Below are 25147 nucleotides of genomic sequence, written 5' to 3' on the forward strand. Positions count from 1 at the left end.
TTTTCCTAATCCACGTCTAGGCCTGTAGATTATCAGGGAATCTGCATTAGGGGTCACCTGGTCTGTTTATGAAAACTCTGGACAAGCTGGAGCCAGGAGCAGGTCCAGTCAGAAAGCAGGGGTCCAAATCATCACTGTGCTTGGCTCAAATGGTTAATTTTTTAAAAAAGGATTTTTTGCTTTTGGTTATAGTGCAAGGAAGCATTAGGATTGCTGGTTTGCCCTAGATCACCAGATGACTGAAAGAGACCATTAGCAGGGCCTCTGGTTGTAATGGCATTGTCTGTTGAGCACTTACCTTGGCAAGTATGTATTTTATATGGATCATCTCATTTAATCCTGACAAGGCTCTTGAGTTAGGTATTATTATAATTCCAGAGGAGAGGCTCAGAGAGATTGAGTTGCCCAGCCTCACCCTAGAACAAGTGGTGAGTGGGATAAAAAAACCTAAACCTGTATGATGCCAAAGGCCATGCTCATGAATCACTATTCTCTCTCACACTTTGATGTTGGTATAATTATGTTTATTATTAGCATGCAACTGATGCCCCTCTTCTTCACTTTTGTAGACGCCTTGGGAGGATTATCTGACTGGTTTTTCCTTTTTTAAATAAATCAATTGCTAAGTTCCTGTCATCCAGAAAGAGGCACTGCTCAGCAAGTTAAGGAATCTATGATGAAAGTAGTTCTTTTCTTGCTTCCATGCCACTGGTTCTGTAGAAAATCAGCCTATTCAAAAGATTTTTTGCCCTTGATGAAGTCTCCAGCCCTCAAAATGTAACTGCAATATAACTTAGAAGGAGCAAGATGATCCAAAAAGTAACAGCAATATAACATTAACTTGGATTTGAAGATGATCAACTCTTAGGTAGATTGGAGAAACCCCTTTTCCTCTGGCCTTTAAAGCACGATAAACTTATCCAGCAAGGATGGTGACTAATCAGATCACTTATCAAATGGCCTGTTAATATCCTCCTTTTCAGCCTTGTGATTCCAAAGTAAGACTAGGCTGACTGGAAAAATTCAAATTCTAAACTTGGTTTCAAGAAAACAGAAATAATCCTATGTCCCCCTCTTTTGAATACAGGGCATGATTTTTGAGAAGGAATTAGTCCCAAAAGCTTTTGAGTCTAACAGAAAAGAACAAGATACTTTCATCTACAGAAATCGTGTGAGCCTTTTGAGGTTCTATGCTCCTTTTAGGCATAACATGGTATTGAAGCCATTCCTAGTTAGCAGTGACCTGATAGCATCTTATGGCAACTTTGTCTTTCAACTTCTCAGCTTGTGTGATCCTTCTATTGCTGACTATAGACCCAGGAAACCTAAAAGCTACATCTTACCCTTCTAATTCTTTACTCCTTGGCCATGTTCTGTTTCTAGCACAGTAGATATTCACACATGGCACCTTATGCTTACCTAGGCCCTCATAAAGCAAAATGCTCTTTGTTTGGGCACCAATGATGTCAGTATAGACCAGCAAACTAGAGGACAGCAATCTAGGTCCTTAACCTTTTAAAATAGACTGATGCACTAGCTGCCTTTGGATTTTGGTATCTCAATAAAGAGATTAGTATCTTGGCCTTTGATAGATTTCCTTAGAATAAGATCTAAAGACATTAGGAGCATATTGAGGTCAGAAAACTTTTTAAAATTTTTTGATTATGTTTTGAGATGGAATCTTACTCTGTCACCTAGGCTGGAGTGCAGTTGCAGGATTTCAGCTCACTGCAACCTCCACCTCCCAGGTCTAAGTAATTCTCCTGTCTCACCTTCCCAAGTAGCTGGGATTATAGGCATGTGCCACCACACACCTGGGGTTGCACCATGTTGATGAGGCTGGTCTCGAACTCCCAACTTCAGGTGATCCACCTGCCTCAGCTTCCCAAAGTGCTGGGATTACAGGTGTGAGGTACCATGCCCTGCCAGAAAACTTTTTTTTTTTTTTTGAGACGGAGTCTTGCTCTGTCTCCCAGGCTGGAGTGCAGTGGCCGGATCTCAGCTCACTGCAAGCTCCGCCTCCCGGGTTTAGGCCATTCTCCTGCCTCAGCCTCCCGAGTAGCTGGGACTACAGGCGCCCGCCACCTCGCCTGGCTAGTTTTTTGTATTTTTTGGTAGAGACGGGGTTTCACCGGGTTAGCCAGGATGGTCTCGATCTCCTGACCTCGTGATCCGCCCGTCTCGGCCTCCCAAAGTGCTGGGATTACAGGCTTGAGCCACCGCGCCCAGCCCAGAAAACTTTTTAAAAACTTTTTTTTTTTTGAGATGGAGTCTTGCTTTCATCTCCCAGGCTGGAGTGCGATGGTGTGATCTCAGCTCAATGCAACCTCCGCCTCCCAGGTTCAGGCGATTCTCCTGCCTCAGCCTCCTGAGTAGCTGGGATTACAGGGACACACCACCACACCTAATTTTTGTATTCTTATTTATTATTTTATTATTTTTTTCTTTTTGAGATGGAGTTTCGCTCTTGTTGCCCAGGCTGGAGTGCAATGGCACAAACTTGGCTCACTGCAACCTCCACCTCTTGGGTTTAAGCGATTCTCCTGCCTCAGCCTTCCGAGAAGCTGGGATTACAGGTGCCTGCTACCATGCCCAGGTAATTTTTGTATTTTTAGTAGAGACGGGGTTTCAACATGTTGGCCAGGTTGGTCTTGAACTCCTGACCTCAGGTGATCCATCCACCTCGGCCTCCCAAAGTGCTGGGATTACGCTGGGATTATAGGCATGAACCACCAAACCCGGCCTAATTTTTGTATTGTTAGTAGAGACAGGGTTTCACCACATTGGCCAGGCTGGTCTCGAACTCCTGACCTCAGGTGATCCACCCGCCTCAGTCTCCCCAAGTGCTGGGATTACAGGCATGAGTCACTGTGCCCAGCCCTAACTATGCTTTGTAAAGTAGGGAAGCAGCAGGTGATTCCCAGCCTTAGGGAACAGGATGGACTGAGATCTGAGTTGGGCTCTGGTCTGCAATTAGTGACCAAAAGCAAAAGCTGCATTCCCATGACTGAGGACAGTTTCTGAATAGAAAAAAAATATTGAATAGAGGTGGCTCAGAATGTTTTACTTTGCATAGACTGAACGGTAATTTCATTTTGATATTTTGCACTGCAGTGGGTGAACACTCCCATCCTTATCCCTTAGCAAAACGAACACGCGCACGCACGCGCACACACACACACGAGCGTGCACGCGCACACACATGCTCCCCTGGGAGTATCTATCTAGCATTTAGCAAGCTGTTATTCTGGAACATTCCCAGATTAAGTAGCCACAGTCACATTTCTACTTTACCTTATACCTATACAGTACCATAGTTTTTTTTTTCTTTTTTTTTGTTTGAGACAGAGTCTTGCTGTTGCCCAGGCTGGAGTGCAGTGGTGCGATCGTGGCTCAATGCAACCTCCACCTCCCAGGTTCAAGCAAAGCTCATGCCTCAGCCTCCCAAGTAGCTGAGATTACAGGCGTGCGCCACCATGCCTGGCTAATTTTTGTAATTTTAGTAGAGGCAGAGTTTCACCATGTTGTCCAGGCTGGTCTTGAACTCCTGGCCTCAAGTGATCCACCCACCGAACCTCCCAAAGTGCTGGGATTACAGCCGTGAGCCACTGTGCCCAGCCCATAGTTTTATTAATAATTCATTGGAAGAAAGAATGCTAGATCTACTCAGTACTCCTGGGATATTCCATAAAAGAAGTAGAAAAGGGGTGAGAAAATGAAAGGAAGACAGAGGCAAAAATACAATTTGTATGTTCACACTAAACTGCCTTGGGTCCTTATAATCAGATACTTTTGTAGCTGGAAAAGAGCTACCGAGAAAACTTGGGGCCTAAAGGTTAAGTTACTTTTTCTTTTTTCTTTCTTTTTTTTCCCCCCTGAGATGGAGTCTTGCTTTGTTGGCCAGAGCTGGAGTTCAATGGCACGATCTTGGCTCACTGCAAGCTCTGCCTCCTGGGTTCACGCCATTCTCCTGCCTCAGCCTCCCGAGTAGCTGGGACTACAGGTGCCCGCCACCATGCCCAGCTAATTTTTTAATATTTTTAGTAGAGATGGGGTTTCACCGTGTTAGCCAGAGATGGTCTTGATCTCCTGACCTTGTGATCCACCCGCCTCGGCCTCCCAAGGTGCTGGGATTACAGGCGTGAGCCACTGCACCCGGCTGTGAATCTTTTTTTTTTAAATATAGAGCACTTTGGCCAGGCGCCACTGGCTCACGCCTGTAACTGCAGCACTTTGGGAGGCTGAGGAAGGCGGATCATTTGAGGTCAGGAGTTCCAGACCAGCCTGGCCAACATGGGGAAACCCCATCTCTACTAAAAAAAAAAAAAAAAAAAAAAAAAAATACATACATATATATATATATATAAAAATAAATAAAATGAGTCGGGCATCGTGGTGAGCACCTGTAATCCCAGATACTCGGGAGGCTGAGGCATGAGAATTGCTTAAACCCAGGAGGTGGAGGTTGCAGTGAGCTGAGATTGTGCCACTGCACTCCAGCCTGGGCGACAGAGTGAGACCTTGTCTCAAAAAAAAAAAAAAAGAAAAAAAAAAGGTATATATATATACACACACACACACACACACAGAGAGAGAGAGAGAGAGAGAGAATTTGCATGTCATCCTGGTGCAGGTGCCATACTAATCTCTGTATTGTTCCCAGTTTATATATGTGCTGCCAAAGTGGGCACTATATATTGTTTAGTTTCTAATGTGAAGCCATGTTAAGAACTGCTGTCCTAGATCATGATGCTCCCAATGATAATCAAGGCACAGATAAGGAGAATTCTGTGAATAGGTTTATTAGGACCACCTAGGAGAACGTCTTTGGCAACTACCACAAATTCTAGGGCATTTAAAATCTAGGCCAAGTTCATATTTGCTCTCCATGATCACCATTACAACAACCACGGATCACATAGTATTACAGAACAGAAGCATGGTCACTTATTTTACCCAAATGCAATAGTTTTTCACAACCAAGACTTTTTTCTTTCCTATAATGTTACAAATGATATGTCCAAGTCTGACTACAATTTGGAGTTAAAAAGTGATCATAGAACCAAGGAATTATCTCTGAAGCTGCTCTTTGGGCCACTGTGCCACCCCAACAGCTCTATCCTGTACTTTTTTAAAATTAAAAATTCATTTAAAAAAATGGAGATGGGGTCTTGCTATATTGCCCAGGCTGGTCTTGAACTCTTGGGCTCAGACATACCGATATACTGACCCTCCTGCCTCAGCCTTCCAAAGTGTTGGGATTACAAGTGTGAGCCATTGCGCCCAGCCATCTCTACACTGTTTTTCAAGGAAAAGCAGCTACACCTATTCCATCCCCAAACCAACCCACAGTTGGTCTCCAGTTTTCTTGGAAGTCTCAATTTTTCTCATGACAGCACATTACTTAATACCTACCTCATTAGGATGTTAACTCATAAAAACATACTACAAAAGCTTTAAAAAACATTTATTTGTATTAAGTAAGTGCAAGAGTGCAAAGAAACTTATGCATTTGGGCCCTTGTTTCCCTACTGTTCACATTAGTTTAGTTTAGAAGATTAAGTATAATAACAGAAGGAGAATGGAAGAAATGAATATAAATATACTCAGGGTAGCCAAATCCTCTTAATTCACTTCAGGGTGAACCAAAGTTGTTGGCCAGATTCACATTTATGTGGGAGCCTAAACAAACTATGTTCCCTTTAACTGTTCTAGGCCTGTGGAAAAGGGAAGTGGACAACATTTATATTACAAGACAGTCATTTTATTGAAACACCTTTTTTTGTCTAAAACTATGCATGGAGATATTAATCTCGTTTATAAATTAGGTTAAGTCTAACATCACTATTTGAAAACAGTATTATTTACAAAAATGAACCTCTTATTTGCTTTATTGTTGTTTCACAGGAATAATTTTAAACCAACCTCAATCTATCTTTAAAAATCTTCCTGCCTTCAAATGCCCAGCAACCCTTATAAGGTAGGGGGCAGCCCTTTGACAGCAACATTCATCATTCACCAGGAATGTAGAACCACAAGTGAACAACAACAACAACAAGATTAAATCATTCCCAACCATTCCTATTTGCTTTTCCAAAGCATGCTATGTCTAATTCTGCCTTTCTATGCAGACAGGTGGGAGAGGGAGCCCACAGAGTGTATTAATGTTAATTAAATTAATTTCTTTTAAAAGCTAACAAGATGGCTTAGTGTGGATGAGGATGAACTGCTGTGGATGACACTAGCAGATAATGAAGTAAACTTTAAACCCAGATTAGTAACATGTACTCCAGTAACTGACCAGCTCAGATAGATACTTCTCATTTACTCTGGATCACATGTACAATTTTTTTAACTTCCAATTAAATATAGTGCCAGAATCTTTCCAAATAGAGAATAGGCTTCTTAGAAATTCAAATTAAAATGTTAAATAATAAAAACTGGTGGCCTATTACACAGTTTCTGACAGATTCCAATATATTGGGTGCCAGAAAGTAACTCTATCTCAGTTGCTAGTAAAAAGGTAAATTTTGTATATACATAAAAGACAATATTACGAGACTGTAGTGTCATTTGTCAAAACAAGAATATCTAGAATGGAATTTTCAGTAAACACTTGGGATGAAGGGCAATCAGAATACAAGAGAAGCAAAATCCACATAAGTTAATTCCTAATTTGAGAAATCAATAGAATCAATAAATTGATAAATACTGTCTCCATAGGTCACTAATTCCAAAGACTAGTTAGTAGTTAGTTTCTAACTAAATGATTACAGGACGTTCTGGTGTATGCTGTCTTCTTGTGATCAGTTTGTTCTGGCAAGACTTCACCAAGCACTTGCCCTTGAAAACAGCTCAGCGGGAGAACAATCGGAGGCAATCACTTCGTTCTATAAACTAGCCAGATAATAAGTCCCAAGATTACAATAACCACTGACAGGACAAGCACCAGGATACACATCTTCTTGCGAGATTTTTTCTGAGGAAAGAAATATGTAAACAAGACACTCGTGAAACAAAATTTTTATGTGTAAGACTCCAAGAATGCTTCATAAATCTGTCTCCTTGTAATTAAAGATTAACTCTATCCATGCAAAATTATGCAGAGGCTTTCCCAGAAATCTTACGTCAGCAGCATTAGGTAGTAGTGCAAATGTTTTTTGTTTGTTTGGTGTTTTTTTTTTTTTTTGAGAGAGAGTCTCACTCCGTCACCCAGGCTGGAATCACCCAGGCTGGAGTGCTGTGGTGTGATCTTGGCTAACTGAAACCTCCGCCTTCCAGGTTCAAGTGATTCTCATGTCTCAGCCTCCTGAGCAGCTGGAATTATAGCATGTGCCACTATGCCCAGCTAGTTTTTGTATTTTTAGTAGAGACAGGGTTTCGCCAGTGTTGGCCAGGCTGATCTCGAACTCCTGACCTCAAGTGATCCACCTGCCTTGGCTTCCCAAAGGGCTGGGATTACAGGTGTGAGCCACCGCACCCAGCTGAGTAGTGCAGGTTTTAAAGTTTTAATTCCAAGTCCCCACATACAATTTTGCAAAGGAGCTATACCTGTGCTGCCAGGCATTATTTGCAATAAAATAAGTTATTTGTACATGTGTATTTTAATAACATTTTATAATACGTATAAAACTGTCATGTTCATTTGTAAAAAAAAAAATACATCAAGCAGAGGGAGAAAAAAATCACCCATAGATAACACTGTCAACACTTTGATTGTATTTCTTTCTGATTTGTTATCTATGTATATTATTTGACCTAACTGGGATCACACTGTATGATGTCTGATGTTTTTCCCCACTTAATGTTTAGTATAAACATTTTTCTGTTATAAACTCTTCATAACATCTCTTAATTCTCATATGCAATGAGTGGATATATATAATTTACTTAATTATTCCTTTATTGTTGGACACTAAATTAATCACATAGTTTTTTTTTTTTTGAGACGGAGTCTCGCTCTGTTGCCCAGGCTAGAGTGCAGTGGCGTGATCTCGGCTCACTGCAAGCTCCGCCTCCCGGGTTCACGCCATTCTCCTGCCTCAGCCTCCTGAATAGCTGGGACTACAGGCGGCCGCCACTGCGCCCGGCTAATTTTTTGTATTTTTAATAGAGACGGGGTTTCACCGTGTTTGTCAGGATGGTCTCGATCTCCTGACCTCGTGATCCGCCCGCCTCCGCCTCCCAAAGTGCTGGGATTACAGGCGTGAGCCACCGCGCCCGGCCCAATCACATAGTTTTTAAAGGAAACACTATTATTAAATACAAATTTCTTTACGAGCACTCCCAGGTAAAACACAGCTATCCCAGGAACACGGACAATAACTGAAATGCTATTTATTTCTAAAAAGCCATGCGACACCAAATTGAAGGTAAGTAAGAAGGACTTCATTCACACTATTTGTACACTGAGATAAAGATCTGGATAAGTGAAAAAAAACAGAGTTTCGACTAACATATAGAAGGATTTCACTTTACAGGAATAGTTCCAGAATGATTACCCCTATTTATTCATATATAAATAGCAGTTGAAGTTGATTCTATGTCCATGCTCTATGGCAACAGTCAACATAAAGTATCTATGAAGTCTTCTACTTGAACTGCATTTCTTACTATCCTAATTGAAATACATTCAGCTGTTCGGGATATAAAATCGCCTCATAGCAGATTTAGGTATCATATTAGTTTATAGGGTTAGCTTTGCAGTTACTAGGCTTCTGGTAAGTTTATTCAAGCTGTGATTTTCTCTTGTAGATCTATCTGCAAAGGAAAATACTAAAAATAGAACTGGAACTGCAATTATGACTACTTTCCTTTAGCTTAAACCTAAGCAAAAGGTTGTAGCTGTTCTCAATATGTCAATGTACTCTGATGGCCTAAAAAGTCTGCAACAGAGTGACTTTCTTTGGTACCCACTTTTACCTGATAGTAAGCAGCTCGCTGTAACTGTTCAGTGGCTCTTTCAACGTGCACCTCTGAGCTTTCCACATTGGCTTCTATGCTATCTGCAAAAGGAAGGACAGAGGTTTTAACACAACCAGATGTTTCAAGACTGCAAATTGAACAGATTTCTGATGTTATGGATTCTGGTTTCACTACCACTATCCAAACTATCCAGCCATGAAATCGAGTTACTACCTTGATAAGAGACTAGCCCTATTCTTTGGGGAAAAAACAATAAATTTTGGGGGGTTATGAAGTATTTAACTTACCCATAAATGATTCATAAAAAATTATGTATATACACATAAAGAGAGAAACAATACATAATAAAGCAAATGGGGTAGAATGTTAACAAGAGGCAAATCTGGGTAAAGGGTATAAAGAAGGTCCTTGTGATATTTTTATTTTTGCTACTTTTTTTTTTTTTTTAAAGACGAAATCTCACTCTGTCGCCTAGGCTAGAGTGCAGTGGCACAGTAATAGCTCACTGTAGCCTCCAACTCCTGGGCTCAAGTGATCTTCCCACCTCAGCCTCCTGAGTAGCTAGGACTACAGGTGCATGTTACTATTCCTGGCTAATTTTTTTTTGCAAAGACAGGGTCTCACTATGTTGCCCAGGCTAGTCTTGAACTCCTGGCTTCAAGTGATCCTCCCACCTCAGACTCCCAAAGTGCTGGGATTACGGGTGTGAGCGACCATGCCCAGCCTATTTTTGCAACTTTTAATTAACTTGAAATTATTTCCATATAGAAAGCTTTAAAAAAAAAGAGATGCTGGCCGGGCGTGGTGGCTCAGCTTGTAATCCCAGCACCTGGGAGGCCAAGGTGGGCAGATCACCTGAGGTCAAGAGTTCAAGACCAGCCTGACCAACATGGAGAAACCCTGTCTACTAAAAATACAAAATTAACCAGGTGTGGTGGCACATGCCTGTAATCCCAGCTACTTGGGAGGCTGAGGCAGCAGAATCATTTGAACCCAAGAGGCGGAGGTTGTGGTGAGCCAAGATCGCACCATTGCATTCCAGCCTGGGCAACCACAGCAAAACTCTGTCTCAAAAAAAAAAAAAAAAAAAAAAGAGTTACTAACCCCATAATTTTGCAAGTTTATAGAGATAAGAAGAGCTGGGAAGCTGAGAGCTATTTCTCTAAACAAAGACTTACAGAGAAGTCAGTGGGACTGAGTATTCATGAGGCCTCATTTAATTTCTATATTTGATAACATAAGAATATTGCTAAGAAAAATAAAGTTGGTAATTTTTAAAATGGCATTCCTAAATGTACTTTAATTCTATAGCTGATATGACTAACTCCTTTTTTTTTTTTTTTATTGAGACGATGTCTCACTCTGTCACCCAGGCTGGAGTACAGTGGCGCGATCTCGGCTCACTGCAACCTCCGCCTCCCAGGTTCAACCAATTCTCCTGCCTCAGCCTCCCGAGTAGCTGGGAATACAGGTGCGTGCCACCAGGCCCAGCTAATTTTTTGTATTTTTAGTAGAGACGGGTTTCACTAAGTGTTAGTCAGGATGGTCTCGATCTCCTGACCTCGTGATCTGCCCGCCTTGGCCTCCCAAAGTGCTGGGATTACAGGTGTGAGCCACCACGCCCAGCCGAACTCCTTTCTCTTTCTTTTCTTTTTTTTTTTTTTTTAAAGAGACAAATTCTCATTATGTTGCCCAGGTTGGCCTCAAACTCCTAGACGGTGCTTGAGCCTCAGCGTTCTGAGTAGCTGGGATTACAGATGCATGCCAAATACTATCCACTCACCTTGAGGTTAAAGGTATCAATAATACATACCAATCAGATCACCCTGGTCATGGATCATCATGGCCAAATCTTTAAATATCTGATTGACATCCAAAATGTCAGCCTAAGGAAGACAAAAAACAATTAACTAACATTAAGCAACATGTTAGAAGATTTGTTTCCCTTACATACCTAGTTTTATCTATTAACATGTGTGTTTTTAAGGCTGTATAAAGCATGCTTTCTCCATAAACAAAAAATAATCTATTGCTGCCTACCCAATATTGTAAAACAGAAGGCACATAAACTCACCCTTCAAGCAACATTAATTAGACATGCTACATGGGAACCAGTAAGAGTGCCCAAGTCAAAACAGTACAGCAGAAGGCTGGAGTGCTGATATGGACAAATTCTTGGTGTGACAGCCCTATGCGGAGACTGCTAGGCCTTGTGACAAAAGCCTGTGAGTGCCTCCTGACGACAACCACTGGGACTTTGGACTACAGAATGTAAATGTTTATACAAGATCATGCTATCTGAGGAATGCAAGGAGCCTCTTTTCCCCTGGGATTGTCTCTGGAACTGTGTGAGGAGCTGCTGGATTCTATCATCACTGGACAATGCCCTATAGTAACTCCCAGCTGACTGACAAAAAGCTGATGGTTTGTGGATAGCATTTCCAAAGTGAATGGACTACATCCTATTTACTACTGTGATCAAAGAAGGGAAAAACAAATCAGCTCGGTGGGCTGAACTGCAGCTTATTTTCCTAACAGCAGTGAAAGAATTTAACATTGGCAAAATCCCCTATATTTGGGTCTTTCTCCCTCCCTCCTTCCTTCTTTCCCTCCCTCTCTCCCTCCCTTCCTTTTTTCTTCCTCTTCTTTTCTTCCTTCCTCCCTCCCTCTCTTTCCTTCCTTCTCTCCCTCTCCCTTCCCTTTCCTTCCCTCCCTCCTTCCCTTCCTTCCTTTTTTCCCTCCCTCCTTCCCTTCCTTCTTTCTCCTCTTTCCTTCCTTCCTTTCTCTCTTTCTTTCCTTCCTTCTTTCCTTTTCTCTTTTTTTTTTTTTTGAGGTGGAGTTTTACTCTGTCACCCAGGCTGCAGTGCAGTGGCGCAATCTCATCTCACTGCAATCTCCACCTCCCAGATTCAAGCAATTCACCTGCCTCAGCCTCCTGAGTAGCTGGGATTATAGGTGCGTGCCACCACGCCCAGATAAGTTTTGTATTTTTAGTAGAGACAGGGTTTCACCATGTTGGCCAGGCTGGTCTCCTGACATTGTGATCCACCACCCTGGCCTCCCAAAGTGCTGGGATTACAGGCATGATCCACCATGCCCAGCTTCCCTCCCTCCCTCCCTTCCTCCATTCCTTCCTTATCTCCCACCTCAGCCTCCCAAAGTGCTGGGATTATAGGCATGAGCCACTGCCTCCTCCCTCCCCTCCCTTCTCTATCTCTCCCTTCCTCCCTTCCTTCCTCCCTCCCTCCCTCCCTTCCTTCCTCCCTCCCTTCCTCCTTCCCTCCCTCCCTCTTTCCTTCCTTCCTTTTCTTTTCTTAATTTATTTTTATTTTTTACTTGTTTTTTTGAGACAGAGTCTTACTCTGTCATCCAGGCTGGAATGCAGTGGCACAATCTCAGCTCCCTGCAACCTCCAACTCCTGGGTTTGAGTGATTCTCCTGCCTTGGCCTCCCCAGTAGCTGGGATTACAGGCGTGCACCACCACGCCCGGCTTTTTTTTTGTTTTGTTTTTGAGGTGGAGTTTCGTTCTTGTTGCTAGGTTGGAGTACAATGGTGCAATCTCGGCTCACTGCAACTTCCGTCTCCTGGGTTCAAGCAATTCTCCTGCCTCAGCCTCCCAGGTACCTGGGATTACAGGATGCAGCACCACGCCTGGCTAAGTTTTTATATTTAATAGAGATGGGGTTTCACCATGTTGGTCAGGCTGGTCTCGAACTCCTGACCTCAAGTGATCCACCTGCTTTGGCCTCCCAAAGTGCTGGGATTACAGGCGTGAGCCACTGTGCCCAGCCCTAATTTTTGTATTTTTAGTAGAGATGGGGTTTCACCATGTTGGCCAGGCTGGTCTCGAACTCCTGACCTCAACTGATCTGCCTGCCTTGGCCTCCCAAAGTGCTGGGATTACAGGTGTGAGCCACCACGTCTGGCCTATATTTGAGTTTTTCTGACTCATGATCAGGCAGAAGAAAGACAATGGAGGCCGGGCGCCGTGGCTCAAGCCTGTAATCCCAGCACTTTGGGAGGCCGAGATGGGCGGATCACGAGGTCAGGAGATCGAGACCACCCTGGCTAACACGGTGAAACCCCGTCTCTACTAAAAAAAAAAAATACAAAAAAAAAAAAACTAGCCGGGCGAGGTGGCGGGCGCCTGTAGTCCCAGCTACTCGGGAGGCTGAGGCGGGAGAATGGCATAAACCCGGGAGGCGGAGCTTGCAGTGAGCTGAGATCCGGCCACTGCACTCCAGCCTGGGCAACAGAGCGAGACTCCATCTCAAAAAAAAAAAAAAAAAAGGAAAGACAATGGAAACCTGTCTTATTAAAGGGATGCTCATATGGGGCATGACCCTATGGAAATTTGAGGGCAATTCCCTTCCAAGTTTGAAGGGTAATTGGAATCATAACTTGGCAAGCATTTCAATCACTTGCTAAGAGTCTACTATAGTGGACTATCTGCTAAAGCAAGTCTTGTCAGCATTTCAGTCACTTGCTAAGAGTCTACCATAGTTGAGGCAGTCTACTAGTTGCTGTGAATACAGCTAACTGGGGTGGAGGTGGGGAATAAGTGCACAATAAAATAAGAAGAAAGAGTACTGTATAGGAAATTACTGAATTAATGGTATAGAAAGGTGTGGAGTAAAGGAAGACTTTGCAGAAGAGGTAGGACATGAGTCGTGCCGTGAAGAAAGGAGAGGTCATATAAACAGAAAGGCAACTCAGTTAAAGAGAAATAACCTAGCTTTGCCATAACGTAGAATTTGTATGTCAGAGTTTGGAAATTACTAGATATGAAAATTGAACCTAGGCTAAGAAATTTGGACTTTCCTCTGTTGAATATGAAGTGATCCGTTATACCCTGGTATCCATTACATTTCTTTCCTTAGCTCCATATGTCTCACTCCACTCTCCATTCATCCGTTGGTATTCACAGGAGATTAGTTCCAGGACTCCCTCCCTCTAAGTCCCTGATACAAAATGGCATAGTATTTGCATATAACTTATGCCCACTCTCTCCTATATTCTAAATCGTCTCTATATTACTTACATAATGCTACATTACTATATTATATTACTATTTTACATAGCGCTTACATTGTATTAGTAATGTGCTGAACTAATACAATGTGTTATGTAAAATACTGTTACACTGTATTGCTTTTTACATTTGTATTATTTTTTATTGTTGTATTGTTATTTTTTAGTTTACTTTTTTTTTTTTTTTTTTTTGAGACGGAGTCTCGCTCTGTCACCCGGGCTGGAGTGCAGTGGCTGGATCTCAGCTCACTGCAAGCTCCGCCTCCCGGGTTCACGCCATTCTCCTGCCTCAGCCTCCCGAGTAGCTGGGACTACAGGCGCCCGCCACCTCGCCCGGCTAGCTTTTTGTATTTTTTAGTAGAGACGGGGTTTCACCGTGTTAGCCAGGATGGTCTCGATCTCCTGACCTTGTGATCCGCCCGTCTCAGCCTCCCAAAGTGCTGGGATTACAGGCTTGAGCCACCGCGCCCGGCTTAGTTTACTTTTTTTAAAAAATATTTTCAATCCAAGGCTGCTTGAGTCTGAGGATGCAAAACCTGCATATATCGAGGGGCTGACTGTATTTTTTCTTTTTTTTTTTGAGATAAGAGTCTCGCGGCCGGGCGCGGTGGCTCAAGCCTGTAATCCCAGCACTTTGGGAGGCCGAGACGGGCGGATCACGAGGTCAGGAGATCGAGACCATCCTGGCTAACACCGTGAAACCCCGTCTCTACTAAAAATACAAAAAAAACTAGCCGGGCGAGGTGGCGGGCGCCTGTAGTCCCAGCTACTCCGGAGGCTGAGGCAGGAGAATGGCGTGAACCCGGGAGGCGGAGCTTGCAGTGAGCTGAGATCCGGCCACTGCACTCCAGCCCGGGCGACAGAGCAAGACGACTCCGTCTCAAAAAAAAAAAAAAAAAAAAAAAAAAAAGAGAGAGATAGAGTCTCGCTCTGTTGCCAGGCTGGAGTGCAATTGCTCACTGCAACCTCTGCCTCCCGGGTTCAAGCGATTCTCCTGCCTCAGCCTCCCAAGTAGTTGGGATTACAGGCATGCACCATCACACCTGGCTAATTTTTTGTATTTTTAGTAGAGATGGGGTTTCACCATGTTGGTCAGGCTGGTCTTGAACTCCTGACCTCAAGTGATCCACCCACCTCAGCCTCCCAAAGTGCTGGGATTACAGGCATGAGCCACTGCACCTGGCCAGTAATTTTTTTTTAAAGGAAGGATTATTATTATTATTTGAGACAGAGTCTTGCTCTGTTGCCCAGGCTGGATTGCACTGGCATGATCGTGGCTCACTGCAGCCTTGATCTCTTGGGCTCAAGTGATCCTTCTACCTCAGGCTCCTGAGTAGCTGGGACCACAGGTACATGTTACAGCACCCAGTTAATTTTTTATTTTATGTAGCGGTAAGGTCTTGCTTCATTGCCCAGGCTGGTCTTGAATTCCTGGGCTCAAGCAATCATCCTGCCTCAGCCTCCAACTTGCTGGGATTACAGGCATGAGCCATTGCACTTAGCCGTATTTCTAATGTTAGACAATTAATTCAATTAGTAGTAGCAGTAGGTGAAAAAGAGTAAAGATACGACATTTTTGAAGGCAATAAAATAATCATAACTTAAGGATAAACTATCCCATCTAAAAACAGACACGACCAACCTGGCCAAAATGGCAAAACCCCATCTCTACTAAAAATACAAAAATTAGCCAGGCGTGGTGGCAGGCACTTATAATCCCTGCTACTTGGGAGGCTGAGGCAGGAGAATTGCTTGAACCCAGGAGGCAGAGGTTGCAGTGAGCCAAGAATGCGCCACCGTACTCTAGCCTGGGTGACAGAGTAAGACTCTGACTCAAAAAATAAATAATAAATAAATTAAAACAGACATTGATGGCCTCTAGGACAGTGGGTCTCAACCCTGGCTGCACATTATAATCACCTGGGGGAACTTTTTAAAAAAACACCCATGCCCAGGGCCTCATGCCCAGAAATTATGATTAGTTTGAACCATATAAAATAATGGATATTTGCCCATGTTTAACATATAATAAACAGGAATTTCACATTATTCCATCAAATAATTAGTGCTAGATGAGAGCTGGGCATTAAAAAAAAATCTTCTCCAGGTGATCCTCACATGCAGTCACCATTCAGAACCACTGCTCAAAATTTCCCTCTCTCCTTTTCTCCTCCCCCAATCCCAGCAATGGCAGCCTTCTACCTTCAGAGAAAACTAAACTGGAGAAAACTCAGGGTTAAGGATATTTTAGCTGGGCACAGTGGTTCATGCCAGTAATCCCAGCACTTTGGGAGGCTGAAGCAGGCAGATCACTTGAGGTCAGAAGTTCAAGACCAACCTGGTCAACACGGCAAAACCCTGTCTCTACTAAAAATACAAAAACTAGCTGGGTGTGGTGGCGCGTACTTGTAGTCTCAGCTATTCAGAAGGCTGAGGCAGGAGAATCGCTTGAACCCAGGAGGGGGAGGCTGCAGTGAGCTGAGATAGCGCCACTGCACTCCTGCCTGGGCGACAGAGTGAGACTCAGTTTGGAAAAAAAAAAAGGATATTTTTATTAGTCACTGTGCAAAATTAAAGTTGAAAGCTCAGTTAGGTAAGAAAGGCCTACAGACTTCTCCCTCAACCTCCACCTCAAAAACTGTTCCTATTTCTCTGACCCACTGAAGGGATAAGATTTACAACTTGGGACTAGACTTTAGGATACATAAAAATGGAGCAAGACTTTTGGCCTGCCTTTATTCTGGGCTCTTCAGACTAAGCAAAGGGGCTCTCCATGGAGTCCTGCCTAAACCAGAGGTTGGCACTGAGATTTGAGGTCAAAGTTCTAATGAGCAATAAAATATCTGTCTGCCTTGTTCTGTTCTCCATGTACATCTCTCCAGGAGAAATAAGATGTGGTGATCCATATAAGACGTGGTGATTGAAGAAAGGATTTGAGTACTCCTGGGCACCAAAGCCAATACCGTTATAACGGTAGTTCATGCTGGGTGCAGTGGCTCACGCCTGTAATCCCAGCACTTTGGGAGGCCGATGTGGGTGGATCATCTGAGGTCGGGAGTTCGAGACCAGCCTGACCAACCGGGAGAAACCCCATCTCTACTAAAAATACAAAATTAGCTGGGCGTGGTGGCACATGCCTGTAATCCCAGCTACTCAGGAGGCTGAGGCAGGAGAATCGCTTGAACTCAGGAGGCAGAGGTTGCGGTGAGCCAAGATTGCACCATTGCACTCCAGCCTGGGCGACGAGCGAAATTCCGTCCAAGAAAACAAAACAAAACAAAACAAAACAAAAAAAACAGTAGTTGAAACCCACCATGATTACACAGAGACAGAAAAAATACAAATCACACAATGACACATTTTATGCTTTTTCATAATCACTAAGAGAATTAAAGTGAACTAACGAGTCCAGATACCTGCAGATACACTGAGTCAAACAGAAAACATGACCTGGCTCTCACCTCCAGCTGCCGAATTGCCGTCTCTCTTTCTTTAATAAGTTCCAAATCCTGCTCAGTGATGGCCACGTCATCCTCCTGGCTCTGCATCTGGTTCCACTCCTCATGGCTGCAGGCAGACAAGCACACTAGGTGATTTCTCCTCTCAAAGGCATTACAAGACATCTCTACTGCCAGCATCTCTACTGCCAGCAGAACCTATGCAAAGACATTACCAGGGCTCCACTCCTCTGCTATCAATAAAGTACTGGAGGGCCACATTCTTCATATCCGGAAGCAAAGAACTGATTATACCAGGAAAACAAAGACTCAGCTTCCATGGACGAAGCTGACATGTAGCAGAATTATGAGGGATGGGACTCCTGGCTGCTTCCATTTAGGGGTATGCTCTGTAATCTCACTGGGGCTTGCCAGACAAGGAAAGTAGCCAGAGATTTGAACTCATTGAATTATGTTGCCCCATCATCTTCCAGAGCACTCTCAAAGTGCAAGCTGCATTGGTACCTTCAGTACCAAGTGGGTGGAGAAGAGCAAGCTAAGTGACCTATCAGTGCTTTGCCAGTTAGTTCAACAGAATCACATCTCCTGGTTTTCAGAAACTTCCTTGAGGTTATGCTTTGGGTTAAATACCTCTTAACAGGCCAGGCATGGAGGCTCATGCCCATAATCCTAGCACTTTGGAAGGCTGAGGCAGGAGGACTGCTTGAGGCCAGGAGTTCAAGACCAACCTGGCTAATATAGCACAAATCTCATCTCTATTTTAAAAAAAAACCATAAAAAAACCTTCTTAACAGAAAGCTAGTGAAATGTTATAACTCTTTTTTTCTTTTTATTTTTTTTAGAAACAGGGGTCTTGCTTTGTTGCCCAGGGTGGTCTCAAACTCCTGGCCTCAAGCTATCCTCCTCCCTCAACCTACCAAAATGCTGTGATTCCAGGCTTGAGCTACCATGCCTGCCCTCTTTTTTTTTTTTTTTTTTTTTGAGATGGAGTTTCGCTTTTTCGTCCAGGCCGGAGTGAAGTGGCGCTCACTTCACTCCGGCCCCTGGGTTCAAGCGATTCTCCTGCCTCAGCCTCAAGAGCAGCTGGGATTATAGGCGCCTGCCTCTACGCCCAGCTAATTTTTGTATTTTTAGTAGAGATGGGGTTTTGCCACGTTGGCTAGGCTGGTCTTGAACTCCTTGAACCTCAGGTGATCCACCCGCCTCAGCCTCCCAAAGCGCTGGGATTATAGGCTTGAGCCACCATGACCCACCGCCTCTTTATTTTCAAGCATTTAAAAGGAAAATATATTACTTATTATACTAGATATAAAAGACTTTGAAATTCCATTTTTATACATTTCCCCAACAGTATCATAAATCATACTTCACCTCTACAATGTTTAACTAACGTCCTCTACATGCTACAGATACAAAACTAAGTAAGACAGAGTCCCCAGGCCTTTGAGGTGCTCATAGTGTTGTGGGGAGGAATGGATGTGTATCTATGCTAAAACATATCAAGTTCTGTACTAATACCACAAATACACCTCTATGGGATTACTCTGGAGAAGTTAAGAACATCATTCAGATGCAAATAGTCTGGTTTCCCTCTTAATACTCCTAGAAGGATGAGTTGCTTCCATTTTATAAATGAGTAAACAGAGACCCAAGAACTCTGATAGGTTTAAATCTGAATTAGAGGTAAGATGACTTAGACCTCCTAATCTGTAGACATGTGGGTTCATACTTATTTCTAGGGAGTCAAGCTCTCTGCTTAACACACAGACATCAATGGTTTCTTGGAATTTTTTATTCATCTTGAAATTATTCCTTCCATAACTCAAAAAAACTTGGAAAAGCCCATGGTTTTGACTTTTTAATTTTATTCTGTGGATTATGTTATCTACCACAGGTACCCCCTTATTTTTGTCCTCTATTTTTTTTCATTGATTTTTACAATTAAAAGAAATATAACAAGATAAGAGTCCCATTTCAACTATCCAGCATGTTGTATAATAATTCTATTACCTGTCAAATGAGACCAGCTGCTCCTCTCTTTGCCTCTCTTCTGCCTAGAAAGTAGATGGCATTATTGCTGCTGTCATCCAGAAACACGTCACAGACACACAAAACAAGGGCTTCCTTAGCATAGTATAAAGAAGCAATATCCTTTGACACCCACAGAATCTGTAAGATTACATAGGACTCTGGCAATCTGTCTCAACTAAGAAGTGGGTGTAAAGTGGTTGAAGAAAATCTGCATTCCAGTTTGAGTCCTGAACAGAAACCATACTGAACAGGGTAGAGAATAATAAGGGTAGGAGAGAGGGCTAACAATAAAAATAACAACAAAATATTTTAAAATTTGGGGGGAGGTAGATTAAGAGAAGTTGAAAAGTTGCAAGAAAACAAAATTTCAGAACATGTAAAAATTTTTTAAGTGGACATAGCATATTAGGCACTAAAGCAGACTCACCTCAAAAATCAGTCTAATGTAAATGGTGTTACCTTTTTTTCTCCTAAGGTTTTTTGATTTTTACTGATGTGTGGTCTAGAGTATATGAGATCTGGCCAGGCGCAGTGGCTCACGCCTGTAATCCCAGCACTTTGGGAGGCCGAGGTGGGCAGATCACAAGGTCAGGAGTTCAAGACCAGCCTGACCAACATGGTGAAACCCCATCTCTACTAAAAATACCAAAAAAATTAGCCGGGCGTGGTGGCGGGCACCTGTAGTCCCAGCTACTCAGGAGGCTGAGGTAGGAAAATTGAATCCGGGAGGCAGAGGTTGCAGTGAGCTGAGACTGCACCACTGCACTCCAGCCTGGACAACAGAACAAGACTCTGTCTCAAAAAAAAAAAAAAGAAAACAAAAAGAGTATATGAGATCTTTGAGAAAGTTGCTAATCAATCTACCATCAATATATATTAAACTCTGAAGACATGGGATTTGGCATAAACACACATAAACTAACCTTTCTTTTCTTTTCTTTTTTTGAGACGGAATCTTACTCTGTCACCCAGACTGGAGTGCAGTGGTGTGATCTTGGCTCACTGCAACCTCTGCCTCCCGGCTTCAAGTGATTCTTCTGCCTCAGCCTTCTGAGTAGCTGGGACTACAGGTGCATGCCCCCATGCCTGGCGATTTTTGTATTTTTAGTAGAGACGGGGTTTCGCCATATTGACCAGGCTGGTCTCAAACTCCTGACCTCATGATCTGCCCACCTCAGCCTCCCAAAGTGTTGGGATTACAGGCATGAGCCACAGTGCCCAGCCCACTAACCTTTATTTTCAAGAAGGCTGCTTCAAATCGTGGCAGATTTTGACTTAACAGAATTTATTGAGAACTTATTATTCTGTACATTATTTTGTTTAATTCTTACAATAACTCTGATTTATCATTGTCTCCTCTTTGGCACATAATAACATTTTTTGAAAAATAGTCTTTCCAATGGTAATTTATCTAATACTATTGAATTAAGAAAGTTAGGCAAGCACATAATGTTACTTTAAAAGGGAATTTACCAGGATTTTTGGCATTTGGTAAAAGACTAGCAATCGAGTCTTTCAGGTGTTACTGTTTGATGAGGAAAAAGTATGCTTTCTAATCAAGCTATAAGAATAAATATCATTATTATTAAAAAATCAGTCTAATGAATGTATTACTTTTATACTTTAAAAACAGGCCAGATGTGGTAGCTCACACCTGTAATCCCAACCCCAGCACTTTGGGGGGCCGAGGTGGGCAGATCACTTTGAGGTCAGGAGTTTGTGACCAGCCTGGCCAACATGGTGAAACCCCATCTCTACTAAAATACAAAAATTAGCCAGGCATGGTGGCAGGTGCCTGTAATCCCAGCTACTCAGGAGGCTAAGGCAGGAGAACTGCTTGAACCTAGAAGGCAGACATTGCAGTGAGCCAAGATCATGCCACCGCACTCCAGCCTGAGCGACAGAGCGAGACTCCCTCTCAGAAAAAATAAATAAATAAAATTAAAATAAAACAAAGCAAAAATGGTAAAAATCAACGTATTTTCATTTTTAAAACGCTTACCCCTTTTATAATAGCAATACAGGACAAGCAAAATGAAGAGAATTTCAAATTTCTATCCACTCAGAGGAACACTGTGGGTTTTTGGGTTTTTTTTTTTTTCTTTTTACTTTACCTTTTCCCCAGATCAAGAAATAACACTGCCAGAGTCCTAAAAGCCCACCCATGTGCCCTTCTCCAATCACAACTCCATCCCTCCCTTTTAAAGTATCTATTATCCTGACTTTGTGAAAATCATCTTCTTGCATTTTAAGAATAGTGAGATATATCCTTATTCAATATCATTTTGCCTGTTTTTGAACTTTACATAAATGGAATTATACTGTTTATATTCTTTAGTGCTTTTTTTGAATCATTTCAGATTATACCAGATCCATCTCTGATACTGAATGTAACTGTGGTTCAATCATTTTCTTTGCTGTATGATATTACAGTGTATGAACATATCACAATTTATCCATTCAACTGTTGACAGACATCTGGATGTTTCCAATTTTTGACTACTACAAACAATGCTGCTATGCACATTCTTGTACATACATCCTGGTATAACACATACAGGTTTTTCTAGGGTAGAATTGCTGGATCACAAGGTCTGCATGTGTTCTGAAGATACAGCCAAAAACAGCCAAAATGTTTTCCAAAGTAGTTGTTCTAATTTATACCACTGGCCAGATAAAAAAGTTCCCGTTGCATCATATCCATAACGACAACTCCCAGTGTTCACAGAATTTTAAACTTCTGCCCTCCTTGTGGGCATGAAATAGTATTTCATTGTTATTTTAATCTGTAATTTCACCATTACTAAAGAAGCTGAGTACCTTTTCATTTGACCATTACTCAAAATAATACTAATGTGTTTATTTGCTCCATGAGTGTAAATATCAACAGGATGGAGCAAAAGCAATGGTGGGGGACTGGTGGTGGGGAAGTGGGGATGGTTAATGGGCACAAAAAATAGGAAGAATGAATAAGACCTAGTATTTGATAGCACAACAGGGTGACTATAGTCAATAATAATTAATTATATATTCAAAAATAACTAAAAGAGTATAATTTAATTATCTGTAGCATAAAGGATAAATGCTTGACGGGACAGATACCCCATTTATCATGGTGTAATTATTATACATGACTGTATGAAAGTATCTCATGTACCTCATAAATATATACACCTACCATGTGCCCACAAAAATTAAAAATTAAAAAAAGGCAATGGTAGTAATGTGGTTTGGCTCTATGTCCCCACCCAAATCTTGTCTCAAATTGTAATCCGTGCAGAGGGAGGGACCTGGTGGGAAGTGACTGGATCATGGGGGTGGTTCTCCCATGCTGTTCACATGATAGTGAGGGAGTTCTCATGAGATCCGGTTGTTTGTTAAGTGTCTGGTATTTCCCCTGCACTCTCCTTCTCTCTCTCCTGCCACCATGTAAGACATGCCTTGCTTCCCCTTGGCTTTCTACCATGGTTGTAAGATTCCTGAGGCCTATCCAGCCATGCAGAACTGTGAGTCAATTAAACCTCTTTTATATACAAAGTATCCAGTCTCAGGTAGTATCTTTACAGCAGTGTGAAAATGGCCTACTACACGTAGATAAAATGGCTCAAGGCAGTGGCACTGAATTGCCTAGTATTATTGTATTCTTCGTCACCACACACAGTATTTTAAAAGTCAATGTGTCCTCGAAGCCATACAAATTATTAATTAAACCTTGACCCCTCAATACACATCTTTCTACTATTCTATATTGTGAAATGGGAAGGGCACATAAAGTACTTCTGCTGCATAAAGAAATACAATGTTTGTCTCTAGGAAAAGCACTTGTGTAATGGAACTGCAGGCTGAACTAGCCACTTTTTTTAGGGAATGCCATTTTTACTTATTCAATATAGTTTTATAAGAACTTACTAAAAACTTATTTAAACGCTTTAAAACTTTTATAAATGTAAACATATAAACTTTTCAGATGGGTATTTGGCAGACAACTTGTTGAAAATAACATGAGCCTGTCACTTCAAGGAAAACAACAGAGGGTGTTTGTTGCCAATGATAAAAATGTAGCTTTCAAGTAAAAATAAAAATAGAATTTTGGAAGACTTGTATCTACCACTGTAAGAGTTTCCGAATATTTAAAGACTTTTCTGGAGAAACTGATGGAAATGTGTATTTTTTTTAAATATTGTAAAATGAAATGTATCGATATTTGGAAGAGCTGCCTAACTCAGCGAACCAATACTATCCAAATGATAAATGCATGATGCTATAAAAATCATGCCTGGATAAAAGATCCAATCAAAGTATAACATAGACCAACAGATGTTAATGTAACAGAGCATGAAGTCAGTATAATGGTTTTAGATTCTACAATACAACTAACTTTTGTCAAGTTTTGATGTAGTATCAAAGAAGAGTATCAAAAATGATCTGAAAAGGTTATAAAAATATTCCTTTTTCAATTGTATATTTCTGCCAGCTTGTATTTTCTTCAGATACTTCAACCAGAACAACCTATCACAATAGACTGAATATAGAAGCAGATATAATCCTAGACGAAAAAAGCTGAGACAGTTCATCACCACTAGACCTGCCTCATAAGAAATGCTAAAGGGAGTTCTTCAAGCTGAATGAAAAGCGTAATAATTAGTAACATGAGAATATATGAAAGTATAACATTCACTGGTAAAAATAAGTAAATAGTCAAATTCAGAATATTCTAATACTATAATGGTGGTATATAAATCACTTACATCTTTAGTATGGAGGTTAAAAAACAAAAGCAGCTATGAATATCTAGCTGCCTTCTGGTAAGTCAGACATTAAAAAAAAAAAATTTGCAAAAATGAAAACAATGCTACTATGCCCACTAATTTTTTTCTTGGAAAAACAATTTGTTTTTAATTAAAAATCTAATTCCTTCTTTCCCCATGTGCATAAAAAAATCTAATTTATATTCATGTTAATACATAATAAGTGTATTATTTGTAAATGAATAAACATCTAAAATTTTTATCAGTTTTAATTTCTAATACAGTATACATCAATAGATATGACTCATATAAACAAAATTTCTTTGGGGTCTGATATGGTTTGGCTCTGTGTCCCCACCCAAATCTCACCTTGAATTGTAATAATCCAAGGTGAGATGGTCAATGGTCAAGGGTGAGACCAGATGGAGAAAACTGAAGCATGGGGACAGTTTTCCCCATGTTGTTCTCGTGATAGTGAGTGAGTTCTCACAATATCTGATGGTTTTATAAAGGGCTTCACCCTTCTCTCAGCACTCATTCTCTTTTTTTGAGATGGAATCTCACTCTGTTGCCCAGGCTGGAGTGCAGCGGCGTGGTCTCAGCTCACGGCAATCTCCGCCTCCCGGGTTCAAGCGATTCTCCTGCCTCAGCCTCCCGAGTAGCTGGGATTACAGGCATTGGCCACCACGTCCAGCTAATTTTGTATTTTTTAGTAGAGACAGGGGTTCACCATGTTGGCCAGGCTGGTCTCGAACCCCTGACCTCAGGTGATCCACCCGCCTCGGCCTCCCAAACTGCCGGATTACAGGTGTGAGCCACTGCGCCTGGCCAGAGAATTTAATGATTTTTAATAGTGTAATGGGTTCCTGAGATCAAAAGTTTGATAACTTTTGTTCTATTGAGTTGTATCTTTCTTTTTCATATTGATTCATGGGAATTCTGTTTTTTGTTTT

At 41.9% G+C, this 25147-nt stretch overlaps 1 protein-coding gene and 1 non-coding gene across 3 annotated transcripts in view; both read right to left on the reverse strand.

Annotated features, from left to right (window-relative positions):
• Positions 1 to 4587: 4587 nt before the first annotated feature.
• LOC123570969 (U6 spliceosomal RNA) lies at positions 4588 to 4691 on the reverse strand. The gene has a single exon (XR_006695183.2). It is a non-coding gene; the product is annotated as a U6 spliceosomal RNA (small nuclear RNA).
• A 95-nt stretch (positions 4692 to 4786) lies between these two features.
• Positions 4787 to 25147, reverse strand: part of STX12 (syntaxin 12) — a 51669-nt gene continuing 31308 nt past the window's right edge. The window contains exons 5-9 of one of the 2 annotated variants that reach the window (XM_005544254.4): positions 19426 to 19469; positions 17419 to 17524; positions 10739 to 10811; positions 8923 to 9005; positions 4787 to 6979 (exon numbers count right to left, since the gene is read on the reverse strand). In XM_005544254.4, coding sequence (XP_005544311.1) covers positions 6881 to 6979; positions 8923 to 9005; positions 10739 to 10811; positions 17419 to 17524; positions 19426 to 19469 — 405 coding nt within the window. In that variant the 3' untranslated portion in view covers positions 4787 to 6880. Of the gene's footprint in view, positions 6980 to 8314; positions 8761 to 8922; positions 9006 to 10738; positions 10812 to 17418; positions 17525 to 19425; positions 19470 to 25147 lie in introns of those variants that run through there. The other variant, XM_015439908.4, reaches the window with a different exon arrangement.

The sequence above is a fragment of the Macaca fascicularis genome, chromosome 1 (genome assembly GCF_037993035.2).
Source record: "Macaca fascicularis isolate 582-1 chromosome 1, T2T-MFA8v1.1".
Classification (NCBI taxonomy): domain Eukaryota; kingdom Metazoa; phylum Chordata; class Mammalia; order Primates; family Cercopithecidae; genus Macaca; species Macaca fascicularis.